Source organism: Taudactylus pleione, unplaced genomic scaffold (genome assembly GCF_031769625.1).
Source record: "Taudactylus pleione unplaced genomic scaffold, aTauple2 ptg000019l, whole genome shotgun sequence".
Lineage (NCBI taxonomy): Eukaryota > Metazoa > Chordata > Amphibia > Anura > Myobatrachidae > Taudactylus > Taudactylus pleione.
This window is the reverse complement of record NW_028284421.1, coordinates 9,484,599-9,506,177: the sequence shown is the minus strand read 5'-3', so window position 1 is coordinate 9,506,177 and position 21,579 is coordinate 9,484,599. Positions and strand designations below refer to the sequence as shown.

General features: G+C 42.0%; 1 protein-coding gene across 1 annotated transcript in view; it reads left to right on the top strand.

The window, feature by feature from the left end:
• Positions 1–20,537, top strand: part of THSD4 (thrombospondin type 1 domain containing 4) — an 898,709-nt gene extending 878,172 nt beyond the window's left edge. The window contains exons 16-18 of the mRNA XM_088445395.1: positions 9,310–9,489; positions 12,973–13,117; positions 16,907–20,537. Coding sequence (XP_088301521.1) covers positions 9,310–9,489; positions 12,973–13,117; positions 16,907–17,049 — 468 coding nt within the window. The 3' untranslated portion in view covers positions 17,050–20,537. The remainder of the gene's footprint in view (positions 1–9,309; positions 9,490–12,972; positions 13,118–16,906) is intronic.
• Positions 20,538–21,579: the final 1,042 nt, after the last annotated feature.

Below are 21,579 nucleotides of genomic sequence, written 5' to 3'. Positions count from 1 at the left end.
TGCACGCCCCTGTCACTTTTCAGAAAATTCTGCACCACCAAGTTTATTGTGTAAGCAAAACATGGGACGTGCTGGAATTTGTCCAGATGTAATGCCTGCACAATATTGGTGGCGTTGTCAGATATCACAAATCCCCAGGAGAGTCTGAGTGGGTTAAGCCACTGGGCGATGATTTCCCTCTCTAAGAGGTTGTCGGCGGTGTGCCTCTTACTGAAACTGGTGATACACAGCGTAGCCTGCCTTGGAACGAGCTGGCGTTTCTGAGATGCTGCGACTGGTGACGCTGCTGTTGTTGCTGCGTAAGGTGATACATCTACCCAGTGGGCTGTCACAGTCATATAGTCCTTAGTCTGCCCTGTTCCACTTGTCCACATGTCCGTGGTTAAGTGGACATTGGGTACAACCGCATTTTTCAGGACACTGAGGACACTTATTCTGACGTTTCTGTACAGTCTCTGTATCGCCTGCCTAGTGAAGTGGAATCTAGACGGGATTTGGAACCGGGGACACACTACCTCCATCAATTGTCTAAATCCCACTGCACTAATGGCAGATACCGGACACACATCTAACACCAACATAGCAGTCAAGGCCTCAGTTATCCGTTTTGCTTCAGGATGACTGCTGTCGTTCTTCATCCTCCTTGCTAAGGACTGTTGGAGGGTCAATTGTTTAGTAAAAGTAGTGGTGTTCCTACTTCCTCTCTGGGATGATGAACGACTCCCAGCAGCAACAGCAGCAGTGGCAGCAGTAGGCGTAGCAATGCAGGATCCTCCGGAGGGATCCCGGATAGGATAGTCAGTCATGCCAGTGACATGGCCTGCAGGACTACTTCCGATCCTGACTAAGGAGGAAATTGACGAGGAGGGAGTTGACAGTGTGGTTTGCAGGCGCTTGGATACAACAGGACAAACACAGAAAATATTTTTTTATTTTGTTTGGAGTGCACTTTGGGGGTTACACCACCCTTTAACCAGCCGGCCCTTTACTTATGACACAGGCGCACGCTTGGCGCTACTTTGTTGTTGCACATGCGTCTACTGCGCACACAATTCACAAACACAAAAAATTATTTTTTCTTTTGTTTGGAGTGCACTTTGGGGGTTACAGCACCCTTTAATGGACAAGCCAGCCTGCCCTTATGACACAGGCGCACGCTTGGTGCTACTTTGTTGTTGCACGTGCGGCTACTGCGCACACAATTCACAAACACAAAAAAAATAAAATAATTTTTTTTGGAGTGCACTTTGGGGGAGCACCCCTGATGCACAGATCACCCCCTGGACAACACTACAGCACCCCTCTAGGACTACAGCTTTTATGGGACACTGCGCAACACAGTAAAGCCAGCTCCTATAGACTTTGGAGTGGACACAGCCCCTATGGACAACTGACTGCACAACACAGCCCAGCCAGCCCCTATGACAGCAGCACAACACAGCCCAGCCAGCCCCTATGACAGCAGCACAACACAGCCCAGCTAGCCCCTATGAACAACAGCAGCACAACACCGCCCAGTCAGCCCCTATGGACTGAGTGGTCACAGCCCCTATGGACAACAGCAGCACAACACAGCCCAGCCAGCCCTAGCTCCCACCCTCCCTCTTCACTGTCCACAGCCGGAGTGAGAAATGGTGCTGACGCGGGGACCTTTTATAGAATCCAAAACCCGCCAGATCCGGAAGGCGGGATGATGACGTTTTGCCTCGATTTCAGTTCCGAGTCAGGCGGGAAAAGTCGAGCCTGACTCGGATACGACTTGGATTGGGGGGGCTCGGGGGGGCTCTGAAATCCGAACCCGCTCATCCCTAATTTTTGTCCTCAAAATTCTTCACACAATACCCCATAATGACAACGTGTAAAAAGTTTTTTTGCGGTTTTTGCAAATTTAATCAAAAAAATGAAAAATAAGAAATCACACGTACATAAATATTCACAACCTTTGCTCAATACTTTGCTGATGAACATTTGGCAGCAATTACAGCCTCAAGTCTATTTCTATATGATGCCACAAACTTAGCATACCTATCTTTGGGCAGTTTCGCCCATTCCTCTTTGCAGCACCTCTCAGGCTCCATCAGGGTGAATGGGAAGCGTCGGTGCACAGCCATTTTCAGATCTCATCTGAGATGTTCAACTGAATTCAAGTCTGGGCCACTCAATGACATTCACAGAGTTGTCCTGAAGTCAGTCCTTTGATATCTTGGCTGTGTGCTTAGGGTCGTTGTCCTGCTGAAAGATGAACAGTCACCCCAGTCTGAGATCAAGAGCGCTCTGGAGCAGGTTTTCAACCAGGATGTCTCTGTACATTGCTGCATTCATCTTTCCCTCTATCCTGACTAGTCTCCCAGTTCCTGCCACTGGAAAACATCCCCACAGCATGATGCTGCCACCACCATGCTTCACTGTAGAGATGGTATTGGCCTAGTGATGAGCGGTGCCTGGTTTGCTCCAATCATAATGCCTGGCATTCAAGCCAAAGAGTTTAATCTTTGTCGTATCAGACCAGAGAGTCCTTCAGGTGCATTTTGGCAAACTCCAGGTGGGCTGGCATGTGCTTTTTACTAGGGAGGTAGAGAAGAGATGGGGTCTATACCTGACTGTATCAGGAATACTGGGGCGTGGTCTGACCTAGTAATGGGGTGTATAATATAAATTTTAATTTTGGAGGATAGGTCTTAGCCAATAAAGATCATATCTATTCTAGTTTAAATTATGAACCTGGGAGAAAAGAATATAATTCTTTGCACATGGGTCCTGGACTCTCCAGGAGTCAAATAACAAGTAGTTCTTAGCTGTAGAGTTGCGATCACTAGTAGAGGCCAACGAGGAAGGTAGAGGATGTGACTGGTCGAATTTGTAGTGGACAACCGTATTAAAATCCCACACCAGAATAATGTCTCCTTTGCAATACCGGTTAAGTTTAGTATCCAGTACAGCAAAGAAAGATACTTGGTTAACATTGGGGACATATGTTTATCAAAGTAACAGGGACTTTGTTTAATGTGCCCACCACTATGAAAAATCTGCCCCTTTTTACTTTTACAACCGTCTCCATTTCTAGTTGTAAATGGGTGGCCACTAGCATTGCAACTCCTCGCTTCTTGTGCATATGGTCACTTGCATGAAGGGCTACAAGGAAACCTCATGGAGAGCAGTTCTGAATGGGAAGTCCCGAGAAAATGCGGCTCCTGGAGGAACACAATAATCCCAGCAACTGCTGTAAAACAGGTGGTCTGCTTTTGTGGGCTATTTAGACCCTTAACATTATATATGTTACTATACACATTGTCGATGGGCACCAAGGAGCCACCTATGGCAATACATGCAATCCCAGCACCTGGACCCCCAGGGAAAAGGAGAAGACTACTATCCAAAAGAGCATGAGTCTGCAATAGTGAGCACCCATTAATGGAAAGAGTGAGGAAAAACTTCAAAGCCTCCACCTCTTTAGGAATGGCAGGATTAAGCTTTGATAGTAAATGATGAGCCTCTTCCTTCGATTTAGCTGATAGCTGTCTCACTTCTGATGTAATTATGAGAGAGAAAGGCAACCACCATCTATATTTGATGTGATTGTCCTGGATATTCTGGGTACAGTCCCTAAGATCAAAATGCCTCTTGAGTGTGGTAGGGGAATGGTCTTGGAAAACCAACAGGTGGTGAGCTTCAAAGAGACAGTTGATTCTTTTCAAATATCTTTTCTTTAGAATTGAAGTAGTGGCACCTCAGCACCACATCTCAAGGAGGGGCCATAGAGGAAGGTTTGGGTCTTAATGTGTACCTTATCCAAGAGCAGCAACTCAATTGGAGCATCAGGGAGGAGATTCTGAAAGAAACAGATCAGAAAGTACTCTAATTGAGCCAGCTCAATAGATTCAGGGATGTTTGCACTAGGCTCTCAGCCTGCATAACCGAGAGGGAGTGTTCCATATCCTGCTGAAATTGGATAACCTCATCCACCTTATGATCAACTTCATCTGTATGGGACCCCAACAATCTCAGAATGGAATGCTTTCTTGAGAGATGTAATTTAGGAAAGGATAGAGACAATGCTATCTTCCATTGAGGCACCTGAGGTCTCCATCCCCTTCTTCGAATCAGAGACTGTAGCTGCATGGGAGCTAGAAGCTTGTTTATGAGACGGGGGATGCATTTTGGAGAAGAAATAGGTCATATCCACCACAATCATATCCACAAGAACATTTTAAAGGTGAGGGTAGGGTGGAATGGTAGCAAGTGGTAGGCTGGAGAGATAGGACAGCATACAACACAATAAGAAATATAGTTTTACCACTGAAAGTGCACTGTCCACTGTGTAGGGATTCTGTACTCAGGACCTGATTCAGACCTGCTCGCTAGGATGTGATCGCTCGTTGCTGGATGATATTTGCATTCTGCGCATGCATCACATTGTGCGTGCGTGAACCACTGTAATAGATCAGGAAGCACTTGCTCGCTCAGCATAGACAGCCCAGTTGAATGAGTGGCAGGAGAGGCCGTTTGTGGGTGGTAACAGGGGCAGGCCACTGGAAACGGGGGAGTGGAGGTGCGAACGCAGGCGTGTCTGAGAATCTTAACGCCATTTCAGAGGCGTGCATAAATAAAAGGCACCATCATAGTACACGTCATCTAGTTTTATTTGACACTGAAGTGCTCGCAGTTCTTGCAGCAAGGTATAGTCAACCTCAAGCGCTGTGAGCACATCTGATGGTGCTCGATGTACCAATGTTTTCATGCACTTCTTGGAGATGACGTGCACAAGTGGGCATCTTATGAATGGTGGATGGGCGTCTGCATACACAAAGTGATCGCTCGCCAAGACACAGTGGGCGTGCTAATGCCTTGCCGTGCGATCTCCTGCCTTGTTGGGCTTGCACTGAATTTGCATATGCTGGGAGCGAGCGGCCGCATCTAGCGAGCGGCTCTGAAACAGGCCCTCAGATCACTGCTGGTAGGCATCCTGGGTTCAGCATCCACAGCAGAGGGCACAATAGGTGAAGAAGCACCCACAGATCAGAAAAAAATCAAGAGGTCAACAGTCACCTGCTTACAACAATTTGAATCCTCTGCCATCTAGGTCAAGCTCTGACACTATGGCGCCGCAGGAGAAACAGCTCAGTGGTAAGCCCCAGATGCCCGATTAACTTTCTAAAGACTGTTGCACAAAGAGATTTCAACCAATATTCTGTGCTTCCTACTCCCCAGCACAAGCAAATACCTTCAAGATAGTAGTGCGCCATTGATCCTAGGCCTTCATAATAGTCACAGCTCAAAGGATGGAAAAGATCCGTGCACCAAAAAAAATACAACAACAAACTGTTGTATTGGTAATGTTCTGGAGCATTGCAGTCCCATTTTCTCAAGACCCTTCACCACACCAGCACAATTTCATAATCATTATAAGGTGTCCATGCTGCAATTATAACTAGCCTATAATGTTGCTGATTAGTTTGACATTCTGCTGCAGCAATTTCAGTCACTATTAATAGAGTGTAATGCAGATAAACGTCAATGAAACAGGGGTGCTACATTACAATAAAAGCAATTAAATGTTTTATTTTCACCCTGTAAAGTTTAGGCTGCTTAAAATTCTAATTTGTTGCAAAGTGTATATTAGATATGAAAAAAATTGTTTTAATTTTGCTTAAAAATTAACGCTCATTACTTTAATTGTATAAGTAGTACAGTATTTTACTTATTGCCTATAAAATGTTAATTGAAAATAACACAATTAATATTTTCACCTTTATTACTACTATTAAATCTACGTACTATTAAACGTTTTTTATTGTATAATAGTTTCATTTTAAATGTCAGTGTAAGCCCAATAAACGTACAGTACAAGGTGTGAGTGATAAAACTGTAATAATTAGCACTAAGACTGTAATAAACCAACATATGTATAGTGATGGTTGCACGCATTCTGCACAATGTTTGATTAAACTTTCTGTTGCACAATAATTCATAGGACTAATAATTATTTTTAAATACAATTTGACTAGTTTCCTCCTTTAAATGTTGATTTTTCATCAATGATTAAGGCTTATACAGAAAGTATAAACTACGAATGCTCGCTCCGAACCAGAAATGCATTTGGTAATTTGGTCATCATGTAGCCCTAGTATAAAAAAAGCACTCCGACACAGGAAAGTATACAAAAATTGTATTATTAGGAACATCTCTATCCTGTCTGATGATATACAGGGTAACAGATCTGTACTTGATGGAATTGTCCCTCTGAATATACTCTCAGTTCTCCAGGGCTGGAAAATTGAAGATTAGTATTTTCCAGACAGTTTTAGGGATTTTGCGTTGTTTCACTTGCTATCAAAGTAGATGGATGAAGTGTGGACAAAGAGTGCCTCAGTCAGTTGGTTCCATTAATAAGCTGGAAGGTAGCTTTTTTTGAATTACATATAAAGATATCAGACTACCATTTAAGTTATTAACGTGTTGTCCTGGGTTTTTTTTTGCCCTAGGTCATACAATCAGTTTTACAGTGCCAAGTTTTAGCTAGCAAGACACATTCCTTTCCTTTATGAGGAATGACTCTGTCCACTTTGCACTAAAAACAGCCTAAGCTAACACAGATCAACTAGTGTGTTGAGATCTCTGATCAGCTGGGCAGCTGAACACAAGGTGGTTGCTGAAAAAGAAATGTAACTCATAAGTTGATAATAGCAGCCATGCAATACAGGCACTTCTACGTCACTAAATCTTAGTTTTCACATTGGGGCCTACCTTACAGACCTGGTCAAAATAGATTTTGGAGTGGCTTGTTAGACCATGGCCCGTTAGACCATGGCCCACTATAACCTCAGATATTCAGTACAGTTATTCATTGCAACCAATCTCCTACCAATTTGTTAGAGTAACCTCATAATTTGTCCTGATTTTTACTTAGGGAATGTTGTAGGGTGTAGGAAAGTGTTGACATATGTGCCCCTTTTTAATTGGGGACTTTGGCAGGTATGCTTCAGGGAGAAGCTGCTGCTTGGCTACATCTCACTCAGCATGCTATGCTAATAGTGAGGGCGATTCAATTCAACGCAAATTGAATAGCGCCAGGAGCGAGCTCCTGGAGCTATTCAATTCAGTGCGCTGTTTGGGCGGGCTAAGGATTTTTTCCCTCCTGGGGATGCGAGGAGAAATCCGCCCAAAGTGCCAGGCGCGCAGCTGTTTTTCTGCTTAGCGCGGCGCTAACAGCCGCACGCCCGGCACTATGGTCAGAGAATGCCGGTTAACGCGCCATAACACCCTTGTTTAGGCACAATAACCAGCATTCTCCGACCACACAGCGCACAGAATTGAATAGCTTTGGGAGATCGCTCCCGGAGCTATTCAATTCGCATTGAATTGAATCGCCCCCCAGTGATGGGTTATCTAATTTTTGCTTGAACATTCACCATCCCTATAATGTCCAATCAGTAATGCAATGGAAAAATGTGTAAAATTATGGTGCCCATTATTTTATTTTACAACACTTCAATCTACAACAGAGTTTATCATATCATTCTTAGCAAGATGCCTACAATGTACAATCTATACCCTAATTAGTCATCTTTCCAACAGTGGCGTAACTAGGGTATTTGGAGCCTAGGGCAAATTTGAAAAGGGAGACCCCCCGGATATGTGCGCGCGGCAAAAAAAATGGGCATGATCACTTAAAAATGGGGCGTGTCAACATGGCACACCCCTTTATTTTCACACTGAATATTCCTATCCATATGCACCTTAACCCCACTAGTGCCCCTTATACAGTACCCCCAGTATGCAGTTGTGGTCCCTCTTATGCAGGCCCACAGTAGTGCCCCTTATATAGTATCCCCAGTAGTGGTCCCCCTTATACAGCCCCCAATTAGTTCCCCTTATTCAGTGCCCCCAGTAGTGGTCCCCACAAATGCAGTGCCCCATGTAGTGTTCCCCCTTATGCAGTACCCCCAGTAGCAGTCCCCACAATGCAGTGCACCCAGTAGTGGTATCCCCTTATGCAGTGCCCTTTATATAGTGCCCCCAGTAGTAGTCCCCCCCATGCAGTTTTCCCAGTAGTGGTCCCCTTATGCAGGCACCCAGTAGTGATCCCCCCCCCTATCTAGTGCCCCCTGTAGTGGTCCCCCGAGTGCAGTGCCCCTAGCAGTAAGCCCCTTATATAGTGCCCCCAGCAGTAGTCCCCCCCATGCAGTGCCCCCAGTAGTGGTCCCCCTGATGCAGGCCCCCAGTAGTGATCCCCCCCTATCCAGTGCCCCCTGTAGTGGTCCTTCCTATTATTGCCCCCAGTAGCGGTCCCCCCAGTGCAGTGCCCCTAGTAGTAGGCCCCTTTTATAATGTCCCCAGTAGTAGTTCCCCCCCCCAAGTAGTAGTCCCCAGTAGAGGTTCCTCCTCCCAATTAAGTGCCCCCAGTAGTAGCCCCCCCAGTACAGGTCCTCCCAGTAATGGTGCCCCCAGTAGTAGCCACCCCCCTCCCCCGTTGTGCCCCCACCCCCAGTAGAGGTCCCCTCAGTAGTAGCCACCTCCCTCCCTAGTTGTGCCCCCAGTAGTGCAGACAGGTTTAAAAGAAATATATATACAAATATACTTACCTGAATCCACGCTGCTGCTCCGGACCACAACACCGCTCCCACCGCCGGCGCCCGCCAGTCCTCCTGGGCTGGCGCACTCAGCATTATGGGAGAGATGTCATGACGTCTGTCCCATTACCCACTGCAGGAGCCGGATGGAAGCCCGGCTCTTGCAGTGGGTGCTGCAGCAGTCAATGAGAGTCTATCTGACTCTCATTGGCTGCTGTTTAACACACGCATCGCCACCAATGCTCACGGCGATGCGTGTGTTATGCACAGCCTGAGCCTGCCTCCTGGCGCTATCCCTAGTGTGTATGTGTGTGAGCATGTGGTAGGGAATATAGATTGTAAGATCCACTGGGGCAGGGACTGATGTGAATGTCCAAATATTCTCTGTAAAGCGCTGCGTAATATGTATGCGCTATATAAATAACTGGTAATAATAATAATAATCTGTAATATGGCACCTTCATATTAACCATGGAGAGGATCATGTGACTTTTTGTGAGTTTGGCGCCTTACTTCATCTAGAAAAACAATAATAAATAAGTTTAATATGTACTTTTAGAATTTATGTGTATTGAAGTTCACCAAGGGCAATTGCTGGTGTCCATATTATCAGTACATTTAAGTAAAAAAGTATAAATTTAGAGTATGTCCACTGTCTTAACACGATTGTTACAATGCAGCTTTATGCAATATTTTGCGTATCTTTGTGCAATGACTCTTGTTTTGGTCTTCTCCATAGTGCTCTGTTGAATGTGGAACTGGAACTCAGCAGAGAGATGTAATTTGCATTCGGAAGACAGCCGAGGGTTTTACAGTTGTGAAGCCTCAGGAATGTTCTTATCTGGAGCGGCCTCCAAACCAACAGTCCTGCCATCTTAAATCCTGTGGCACAAAATGGTTCTATACTGACTGGAGTGCGGTAAGTTGTTTTATTTTAGGGTACTTGAGCGGCCAGGAAGACCATCGCGACCATCGGGCTTGCGACGAGACCCTTGTGGTAGGGTCTCATTGCCACAAGGCCTGGAGTGCTTTCGGCTTTATCAGAGCCGAAGGCACTCCCACTGACATCACTTGTGATGTCAGTGGGGCCGGCCCCAGACGGTAGGCGTTCCCATGGGAACGCCTCCGTCTGGGCCGGCACGCCCACCATAAGGGGCGTGCTGTCACTCAACATCGACAGCACGCCCCCTTTGGTGCGAGACCCAGAGCGACCGTTTGCTCGTCACTATCCGGGTCTCGCACATGTGCACGACGGAGCCACCTCCATCGTGCGCATGCGCACTGGGCCAACATTGACCCGCTTGCGAGCGGGTCTGAATTAGGCCCTCATTGCAGAGAGAACACAAGTGTCCTACATTCATTATTATCATCACTCATGGTAATGTGTAAATCCCCTTCACGGAGAGGACCCTGACGTCATCAGCCAGTGTCCAGCGTCATTCCCCACCATCCAAGTGGGCGTAGAGGGGGAATATAACCTTGTGGCAAGCATAGCGAGCCACCGAGCCCGAAACGTAGCGAGCGCAGCGAGCCCGTGAGGGGACAACTTTCTTCTTTAGGTGGGGACAACTTTCGGTACTTGAGTACATAAAGTACACAAGTACCATTTAAAACATTCATTGGGTTCTCTCTGCAATGAGTCCGTAAAGTACACAAGTACCTATTTTAGTTATAATTTTGTATTAAGTATAGTTGTATTCTGTATCTCACACTTTTTAGCAGTCATGTATGTAAGAATTAACTGTTCTGCAAAGAATGTCAACATTGTTTCTCATACCAGCCTTTATGTTAGTCATATTGTCCATGTGTTTATGTCTATGTGGAAGAAGATTCTATGGTCTGATAAGACCAAAGTTGAACTCTTCAGCTACAAAGCTGAGCGCTATGCTTCACCATTTGTAGTGTGACGCATGGTGGTGGCAGCATCATTTTATGCATAACCTGAGCAATTTTGCAATGGAGAATAGGCTGACATTTCAGCATCTAGATGTGCAAAACTCGTAGACACTTGCCCAAATCGTTGGTATAATCGTTGCTAAAGGCAGTTCTATAAAGTATGAACTTTGGGGTTGAGTAGTGGCAAAGTTAGACATATCTCAAAGACTAAAGGGTTCACTGATGCACTTGTCTGAAAGTGCTGCATGTGCTCTACAAGAATATTATCCTGCACCCAGTGGTGTAGCCAGCTCTTGACATGGGAGGAGCAAAGTTGGAAAAATAGTATACAGAGTCTCCAATGACCACCTTACAGTACAAAAAGCATCACTGTGACCACTGTACTACACAGAGAGAATTTCTGTGCCTACCATACAATACAAAGCAATTTTTTTTAACACCTCACAATACAAAGAGCATTTTGAGATCACCATACACTACACAGAGATTGCCAAAGCATCCCCTCATGACTAATTAACCCTTTCTCAAATATCATTCACTTTTGCAACATCATTGTAACAACCCCATTCATCATAATTAGTGCCTTAAAACTTTAACTCCCTCATCTTAATCATTAACCACATCATTGATTTAATTAATATTTATTAACACCCTCATTATCTTACTCAATCCAATTACAAAAACTTTTCACATTAAAGAACCCTTCATCTTAATGAACTCTATTAAACTCTTTGCTCTCTTCGATAAAATCCATTTAAAACTTGTACTCCTTATACTTATTGACTTCCCTACACATTCCCTCCTATGCCACTTACCTGTTGCTAATCTTATAGCACTTATTTGTGTGCCATGGTCACTGGAACATGAAAAAAGGATATGGCCTTCTAAAGGACTTCTTCCAACCACGGATAGATGCAGTAATAGGCTGCACAGTCCCTATAATGGGGGGGGGTCAGTGGATAGCCACGGTATTTGCCCACCTGCCTCTCCTTAACTCCTCCATTCTCAGACCATGGCACCCAGCAAAAAAAAAAACATAATAGGCAGCGTCTGGGCAACCCTGCACTGACTAGTGTCTCTACCTGAAGGAGCTATTTTAAGAGTTCTTCAGCAAAGGGGAGCGGTCGCTCCCCCTGAAACCCCACTGGCTATGCCTCATGGGGTATTCATTTAATCACCTATTTTCAGTATTTTGTTCATTAAAAAAGTGGTTCAACCATTTGTCAAAACTAATTTGCTCATTATTGAGTTTTTTGTTTCGATTAGAGGGAATAAATTCCAATTAAATACATCATTGTTCCATGATGTAACATAGCAAAATGTGAAAAAGTCCTCCCCCTTCCCCCTTCATTTATTTCTACTCATTCCTTGCTCAACAAATTGATCCCATCTTAGATAATTAGAGGCCCATGTGCTGTATACTTATGTATGCATAAGAATTGTGACAAGAATCTCTTTTGTTCAACACAGAGAGCAAACACAACTCTCAGATAGTACACTGGGAAAGAACCACAATATACCTCATATGGGTCCAATATGAAATCACAATAAAATATTGAAATATTTGGTAGAAGAACCTGCTTTTGTACTGTATGTACCCTTTTAGCTAAAAAAAAATAAATTAATAGCTTAAATACTTTTCCATTTTAATTTCTCACACATGCTAAATGCGGTGTTAATAGAATTAAGGTGATCTAGACTCATGCAAATAGAATTGCTATTTTTTCATATACTTTCCCAAAGTCATATAGTTTTAGTCCTAGCAACTTCCTTAATATAAGAATATGAGTTTAAATTTATCAATTAAATTGTATTTTAGGATTAGTAATTCTTTAAAGATAAGCTGTCACACAAAGATGAAGATGTTCCTCTTTCACTAAAGTAAATGTTCTCTTTTTAGTATAAACATTAATTGGAACATTTGTAATGTCTATAGGTCACTGCATTCTGTACCTTGTGTGTAATGAGAACTTGCTATCTTCGGAATACCTGATAGAGACAGACAGCTTTTTCCAACAAATATAAATCAAACATTTATGTCTATTATTAAATATACTGTGAGACTAAAGGCCCCCATACATGGCACGATATACGTGCTGATCCGACGGATCGGCACGATATAGGTGCTATATTGTGCCGTGTATGGGCACAATATCGTACCTGATATCGTGCTGCGCGCTTCCGCGGAGTCATACATCGCATCCCCAGATCTTCCTGCAGAACCATCTGATCTGGGATGCGATGTACGATCCCATTCAGATGAAGGAGGGGGGAGCCGGCATATCGTGCGGTCCCCGCAGACCGCACGATTGCTGACGGTGACAGCACGATATATCTACCAACGGATCGGCAGTCGCCCTACAAGGTGCATCGCACCATGTATGAGTTGTGAAATGTTAGTATTTCCTTCTATTTATTTGTAAAATAGCCAGTAAGCTTCACTTATTATGTAACAGTTCTCTCTACCTAATTTGTCCTACCTGTCTGATGTCCCTTGACTCTCTAGTGCTCAAAGTCTTGTGAAGGTGGTTTCCGGGTGCGTGAGGTCCGGTGCCTGGCCAGTGACATGTCACACAGTGATAAGTGTGAAGCAGATCTTAAACCAGAGGGCACAGAAACATGCAATCCACAGGACTGTATTCCAGAAATAGGTAATTAGTAGAGTCTGCTTCAAAACATTAACAGGAAGAAATTTAAAAGTAAAGAAAATTATATTTACTGTATTTTACATTATGGTAAACAAGTTATATTAAAAACCATGTGTATATTTGGGCAGGTGTTAAATGTAGCCGTATGTGTCTCTTTATAACATATTTTGGCACACAGTAAGTCACATGGTTTACAAAAGGCATACACGCCTATGGTTTGCTTAAGCCGCACTTTAGTAAATTTACCACATAGAGTCTATTTACACATCCATAAACGTGTGTGTGTTGTTTTTTACATATATTTGCATATTCATTAGTTATCATTGGTAAAATTTCCCATTTTATGGGTAATGCGCACCTGACAATACAATGTAATGCAATAGTTCAAAGGATTTAGCAAATTATGCAAATATGCATAAAAGGGTCAAAATAATAAGTTTGATGTGTTATTATTCTAATGAATATGGGGTTGAAGCAGAGTTGTCTGTAAATGCTCCCACATTGCTTGTATGGAAATGATGTATCTAAATAATAATGATTATTATTATTAATGTATAAATTGGCCAGTGTGCAGAGTTTTATGCATCTCTGCGACCACATGGCTCCTATCTGCACACTTGCTTTATAGCAGTCATCACCACTTGACAATTGCATCAGTCCTCTCCCTGGTGCAAAAGAACCATCTAAAAACAGGTGTAATTACTCATACACACAAAGCAGAGCCACCGACACACCTTCACACCTTCACTAAACTTTTGCTATGTACAATCACCCCATAACCACCCAGTTATACCCCTTCAGATGCATGTGGAAATGCACCCATGTTGTGTACAACTTTTCATAGCCCATACAGTAGTTGCATAGGCTCATCTCCAGGACAATGTGAAACCAAGATATGCTCTGCAAAACTGACTTGCATTCAACTTCGCATGGTCCCCAATATGTGTTTGTAAAGGAGTGATTAGAGCAGGTCATTATCTAGCAGATATCTAATTATAGAAGTCTAAATATAATAATTAACTATCCTAAACATTTTTTTTAAATAGGAATGATGCAGATAATAAATGGTGGAGAGCCCTACTGTATATTATTATTATTACAAGACAGGTATAATATATTCATGTGGAATATATATTCTGTGCCAAAAAACTAGATTACATAAAATATGAATCTACTTGTTTTGGTTCAAATTGTTTCTTTATGTAGCAGGACTTTTTTTATATGAATACATAGGAGTAATCTATGATGTACAAAATTGCAGAGACACGGCAGACTGCCTAGGTTCTGTAAAAACAAAAAGTTTGCAAGGAAATATTCTAGTTTTTACACCAGTAGATTGGGCAGAGCAATGGCATTGTTTGCCAAATGTGGACTGTACCCAGTTGTGCATACCCATGCTAATAGGGGATTTTGGTTTTGGGGACTGAGATAATTATACTGCAATAAAGGGTGTAGATTGCACATATTTGGCAAGCTCTGGCTTTGTGAAAGAGAATAGCAATTCATGACTGAGAAATTGGAAAGGATTGCTAACGTCCAGGGATGCTGAGGGGAATGGGACGGGAAGGGGGGATGTTCTGATTATCCATGCCCGGGCTTGTTGGAGGGGCTGTCCAGTCCCAGTAATCCTCTGCCCCTATATTGCATCTGTGCACAGGCAATTTCCGGAGCTATATTGGATCAATGAGGCTTCTATTCTCCTGGATCCTGTAGGTCTGTGAGTGTGAGAGGAGTCTGATGCTGAGCACAGTGTGTGTAAATGGGGACCTATCCTGGGCTGTGGGTGTGAGAGGAGTTGGGGGTCATATTTTAAAGAATTACAAAATGTATGATTTCTCAATATTGGTAAATAAACAAAACCACTTTGAAATCATGCATTTGCATTATCGCCTTCATAGCTCTACAATAAAATTAGTAATTCAAATAAAAACAAATAAAACATAATGAATTTCTTTTGAATCTACTTCAATGAACTACAGTAGATTCTACAGCAATCAGGGGTTAGGTTATGCTTTGGGAATACCCAACTTGCCCATGACATATAAAGTAGCTTTTAAAGTCTTAGCCCCAAACTACAATTTCCCTAATTAGATACAATTTGCAGAACACTGTATTCTCCAGAAATCAAAGCAAAAAGCATTTTCGAATTGGGTTGGTAGGATAGCTGCAATCAATTGGGTGTTTTGTTTTACAAATATACTGTAGGAACACATTTCATCTGGCATTGTATCATGATGGAGAACCCCTGAGCTGCTGATGTCCTCTTCACTTCCAAATGTGGAGCTGTTGGGCTTCAATAACAACATTTATCAGAAAAATGTTCCTCATCTATAGTCTTGGAATCTGTGAAAGTCCCTCCCACCCCTATATATATATATATATATATATACACACACACACACACACACAGTTAGGTGCATGAATATTGGGACATTGACAGAATTTTCATATTTTGGCCTCTATTCACCACCACAATGGATTTGAAATGAAACAAACAAGATGTGCTTTAACTGCAGACTTTCAGATTTCATTTGAGGGTGATTACATCCAAGTCAGGTGAACGGTGTAGGAATTACAACGGTTTCTATACTTCAGAATTCATTCTGCTGCTTTTGTCAGCAGTCACATCATCAATAAATACAAGGGAACCAGTTCCATTGGCAGCCATACATGCCCACGCCATGACACTACCACCACCATGCTTCACTGATGAGGTGGTATGCTTTGGATCATGAGCAGTTCCTTTCCTTCTCCATACTCTTTTCTTCCCATCACTCTGGTACAAGTTGATCTTTGTCTCATCTGTCCATAGGATGTTGTTCCAGAACTGTAATGGCTCTTTTAGATGTTGTTGGCAAACTCTAATCTGGTCTTCCTGTTTTTGTGGCTCACCAATGGTTTACATCTTGTGGTGAACCCTCTATATTCACTCTTGTGAAGTCTTCTCTTGATTGTTGACTTTGACACATATATACACCTACCTCCTTGAGAGTGTTCTGGATTTGGCCAACTGTTGTGAAGGGGTTTTTCTTCACAAGGGAAATAATTCTTCTGTCATCCACCACAGTTGTTTTCCGTGGTCTTCCGGGTCTTTTGTTGTTGCTGAGCTCTCCGGTGCGTTCTTCTTTTTAAGAATGTTCCAAACAGTTGATTTGGCCACACCTAATGTTTTTGCTATCTCTCTGATGGGTTTGTTTTGATTTTTCAGCCTAATGATGGCTTGCTTCACTGATAGTGACAGCTCTTTGGATCTCATATTGAGAGTCGACAGCAACTGATTCCAAATGCAAATGTCACACCTAGATTCAACTCCAGACCTTTTACCTGCTTAATTTATAATGAAATAACGAGGGAATAGCCCACACCTGTCCATGAAATAGCGTTTGAGTTGATAGTCCCATTACTTTTGGCCCCTTAAAAAGTGGGAGTCACATATAGAAACCGTTGTAATTCCTACACCGTTCACCTGATTTGGATGTAATTACCCTCAAATTAAATCTGAAAGTCTGCAGTTAAAGCACATCTTGTTTGTTTCATTTCAAAGCCATTGTGGTGGTGAATAGAGGCCAAAATATGAAAATTCTGTCAATGTCCCAATATTTATGCACCTGACTGTATATATATATAAATATAAAATACAATCTTTGGCAAACTGTGTCTTGACACCAGGGTTAAGGTGTCCCGGAAAATGTACCCTACAATTCAGCTGGAGATGGGGAGGAAAATGGGAGAAGCCTTTTTAACAGTTGTCCCAGTTCAGAAAAAATAATTGTTCTTTTTCTTTTGAAACAGATGAAACTTGCAAAGACAAATACTACAACTGCAACGTGGTAGTACAGGCCAGACTGTGTGTGTATGCTTATTACAAGACTGCATGTTGTGCTTCCTGTGTGAAAGCAGCAAGACGACAACCAGGATTTGGAGGAAGGAGATAACAACTACTGAGTATTTACCCCTGCACAAGAGGCAGTAGTGAAGCGGTGACAATGACTGATGACTCCTTGCCTCTGGCTTGTACAGTATGAACTCTTCATTGTACTTCAAATAGGACTTCATTACAATCCAGCTGTCTCAACCACCACCACTGTTATAGCAATGTTTTGACCTTTTACTTTAATAATATGGGCAGAAATTTTTTTACAGCACTATTTTAAACTTGACTTTGTATACACTGGTTGAGCAATAATGTCCCCAGCCTTCAGCAAATAAGAGGAGCCAAATTAAGAGGCACGAAGTTGGCATCTCTCTTTTTTTATTTTAATTTTTTTTTTACTTGGGTCAATGTGGTATTTCATGTACTGTATATAATCAAGAAATGGTTCTAGATTAATAATAGTCTGGGATGTTGGATTAACAACTTTGTAAATAATGTTTTTATATATAAAATGGAAATGCTGCAGTTTTATGGTTCATGTTAGTACATTGGAACATGTTTAAATAAACAGTATGTTGGGCTATTTGTAAATTTCTCAGTAACTAGTCAAAAATATAAAAAAAAGAATATATATATAAATCAGTTATTGTAAACAGTTTGTAATGGTGGAGGTTGCCCATTGGAGTATATTTTATTATATTCTATAAATCTGAACTATAAAAGCTCACATATCTTCCAGCTAGAAATATCTCGAGTATCTTCCCAGTGCCCCCCCCCTTTGCCTTTCCTGTTGCGCACTCTGTCCATGTAAGAACCATGCTTTCAATATTTAAGTTTCACACTTGCAATATATTTCTTAGCATATATCAATACTATTTACCAAGAAGCTGGACTATAAAATTAAATATGAAATAAGGACCAGATAGTAAACCGACAACTGTTAGCAAACTAGTGCCAGCCTGTGTTACCCACAGTTCTTAGCACCTTATGGCTGAGCATCATGACAAATGCAAATGCTGGAATGATAAAAGTTTTGTATTTACAAACTAAAGGTGCCTATCCACTAGAAGACAGGCAAAAGACTACACAATTACGACATTGTAATCGTGCAGTTGTTTGTCAGTCTGTGATGTGCCTACAGTGAACGAGTAGTCGTTCAGTGTAGACACAATCGATCATCTGCAAACATGATGAACCTGACGTTATCGTCAGGTTGACCAGCATGTTTGCTTGATGATAGATGTCTAAACGACCAATTTTTTAAACAATCTGTAATGGTGCCTAGTGGATAGGCACCTTTACAGTTATGTGTGCTCACATTTCCAGTCTACTGTTACCAACTGTCCCTAACTTCCAGGTTTTAAAGTTTTGCCCCTCTAAATGGCCTAATTTTTCAGGACAGACAAATTCCACAATAACACTTCTCTTTCTGAATATGGTAAGTGCAATTTGTCCTATACCATACTGTTAAGTAGGCTTTGTAACATATAGTTATTTAAGAGGAGTAATAGGGGGGGGTGGATAGCATGCACCAGACCCCTCTCTGCTTTTTAAGAATAGAGTAGAAATGGAATGCTAGAGTGCCATAACCACACCCTTACCCAAATTGTTCTATGGTGCCTGGCCATACACGGCTCTGTCCTTAGGGCCTGATTCAGCATGGATAGCTATTTCGATCACAGCTGCGATTACGCACTCAGTTCTAAAGCAAAAATATACTAATGTTTGCAACCACTCAGCCAGCATAGAGACGCCCACTACCACTTTCTCACATCCGTAAGACCTCGCAATCCTGTGTATACATCGAGTAACATCGGACCCTCAGCCAGATTACAGCAGGTCTGACCTGTCTCAGCAATTGCATCTCATATTGCACACAGTGAGTACTCAAACTACGTATGTAGTCACAGTGGCTAATTTATGCACGGCCAGGAAACGGCTTTAAACGGACAGGCACGCCTGCGTTTCTCCGACCACTCCTCCGTCACCACCCCCAAATGCTGACATCCCGTCACTCACTCTGCGTTGGCTTTGTTTCTGCCTACGTGATAACAGTGCGATCACTATACTGACTGCGCACGCGTACTGTGGTGCATACGCATGCGCAATACACACCATAGGCTGATCTGCGTACGCTGTTGCAATTACGATCCTTGAGGAATCAGGCCATTAGCTGCTGAGGTGAAAGATCTAAGAATATCACACAGTCTTCCTGGGAATTACCTTAAAATGTTGCCATCTAAGTACTCACATGAGAAATAAATTGTGTGCACATTAAGGGTGTTCATTTTGTCCTGAAAGAATGTATTAATTTGTTGTTTTTCTAATTATGTTCAGTTACAATATTTGACGAAAATGTACATTTCATTTCTAAACTTTTGTCCAAACATAAAATATATCAGCAAATACTAAGAATTGAATTAAAGACAAGTATTGTGTGTCGGTTTCTTCAAGCAGACGGTAATTGCTGGTTCCTCTGATCACCAATGATCTTTTATTCCCCATAGACTTTCTGTAGGGGTTCAAATACATGCAAAATATGAAATAAAGCAAACATGATAAATACTTTTTATGTCTATAGATACTAAATTCATTAGTATTTGGTTTTGCCTGTACTGAAGCAAAGTTCTGCCAGCTGCTCAATGGCAGTGCACTTTGTGAACATTAAATCCATAAGAACATATTGGTGTATGATTATTAGTTGTGACATTGTGTATGAGGCAATACATCAAATACTTGATTGAGTATAATTGAACTATATTATGTTGCTTGGGCGTCTATTCGTCATCCCTTAATTTCTACCAAAATAGGTGAAAATTAACATTTTCACCTACTTTTGTAGAAATTAAGTTTTTCCATTCATTAACTGTGTAATGCAGGAGACATCACTGATATCTCCTGATTACAATTGTCCCCTGATCATTTCCACAGTCCCCATTCTTTACTATGGGGATATAGAAATTATGTAATTCGCTAAATTCCAAAAAAAAATCTGTCTTCTGAATCTGATGGGACATTTTCTCCTGCTGCTCCAGTCTTCTGAGAAACTCCCCAGCCCGTCTCCATGTTGCACATGCACAGCTTCAAGACAGGCTGTGGTATACAAAGACCAAAGCAGCAGGAGAAACGTCTATCACTTCCGAAAAGCTGGCTCCGGAAAGAGAGCATCTTATCGGAAGTGATACTTTTGGTAATGAGGCATGATGAATGCCTCCAAAAGGTTTTTTGAACTCGCTGCTAATTCAAAACATAATTATCAATACTGATAATTTTGTCATGAAGAATAAGTTACTTAGTAAAGCTAAATTTACTGAACTGAACTACAGTATGCGTTTTATGTGACCTGATGTTATGCATCTTTTGTATATACAGTACACTCCTATAGGACTAGTGACATCGCTCAGGCCCAGAATGCACTGTAACCCCTTCTAACACAAACAAATGTGGCCCAGAAGGAGTTAAAGGATTTTCCTTGTCTGCCATACTTTGTCCCACTTTTATTGTTTATTGGAATTGTATTCAACTTTAATCATCATAAAGACAGATTCAAAAAGAACACTTTGAATAATGTTTGATATATTTTTTAAAAGCTATTTTCATATTCGCTTTACTTTATTTAATGGTTATTTATATAGCCACTACATGTCATGAAATGCTTTACAAACTACAGTATATGTAATCATTCAGATCATTCCCTGCCGATTGGAGATTACATTCTGTATCATCTACTACACACACAGGCACTAGGATTAATTTTGTCAGCAGCCCATCAATCAGTATGTCATTGGAGTGTGGAAGCAAACTGGAACACCCAGAGGAAGCCACACAAACACAGGGAGAACATACAAAACCTACACAGTTAGAACTCAGATTGGAATCAAACCCACTGTTAAGGGGGGTATCCACTAGACGATAAAGTTGAACGATTGAATGATAATGATAAAATCATTCGATAATCTTTGATAATCGTTTGAACATCGTTTGCAAATCGTGCAGTAATTGTTTCTAACGATGTACGATGCGCGCTCCCGCTGGTCGTTTGATCGTCTCCTCCATCGACTGAACATGCAGGTCAATTTCACTTGATTGCTTACAAATCGTTTACACATCGTTCACGCTGAACGATCAAACTATGAACTACTGTCTGCCCACTATAGCTGAAAGCTCTCAATCACAGATTAAAACAACATAGTTTATTGTTAGATCTTTTGCAAATCGTTTGCAAATCTTTTGCAAATCCTTTGAACAATTTGCAAAGGATTTGCAAAAGATTTGCAGAGTGGAAGATCATATTTCAAGGGAAACTTCAAGGGAAAATCGTTAAGAGGTTGGACAGGGATAAAATCGTCTAGTGGATGCCCCCCATTAGGCAGCAGTACCAACCATTGTGTCATTAAATAAAAGTGAGCATTCAGAATGATACATACGCTATGATGCAATTACATGGTACCCACTCTAAACAGCCACTTCCTGTCTCATTAGAAAATGAAAGAAATGCACAGATGTAGCAGTTATCTGTGTATAATGGTAAGTGGTACAGATGTTCTCCTTTTCCAGGAAAGCAATCTGTCTTCTCTGTTAGTATTCTACA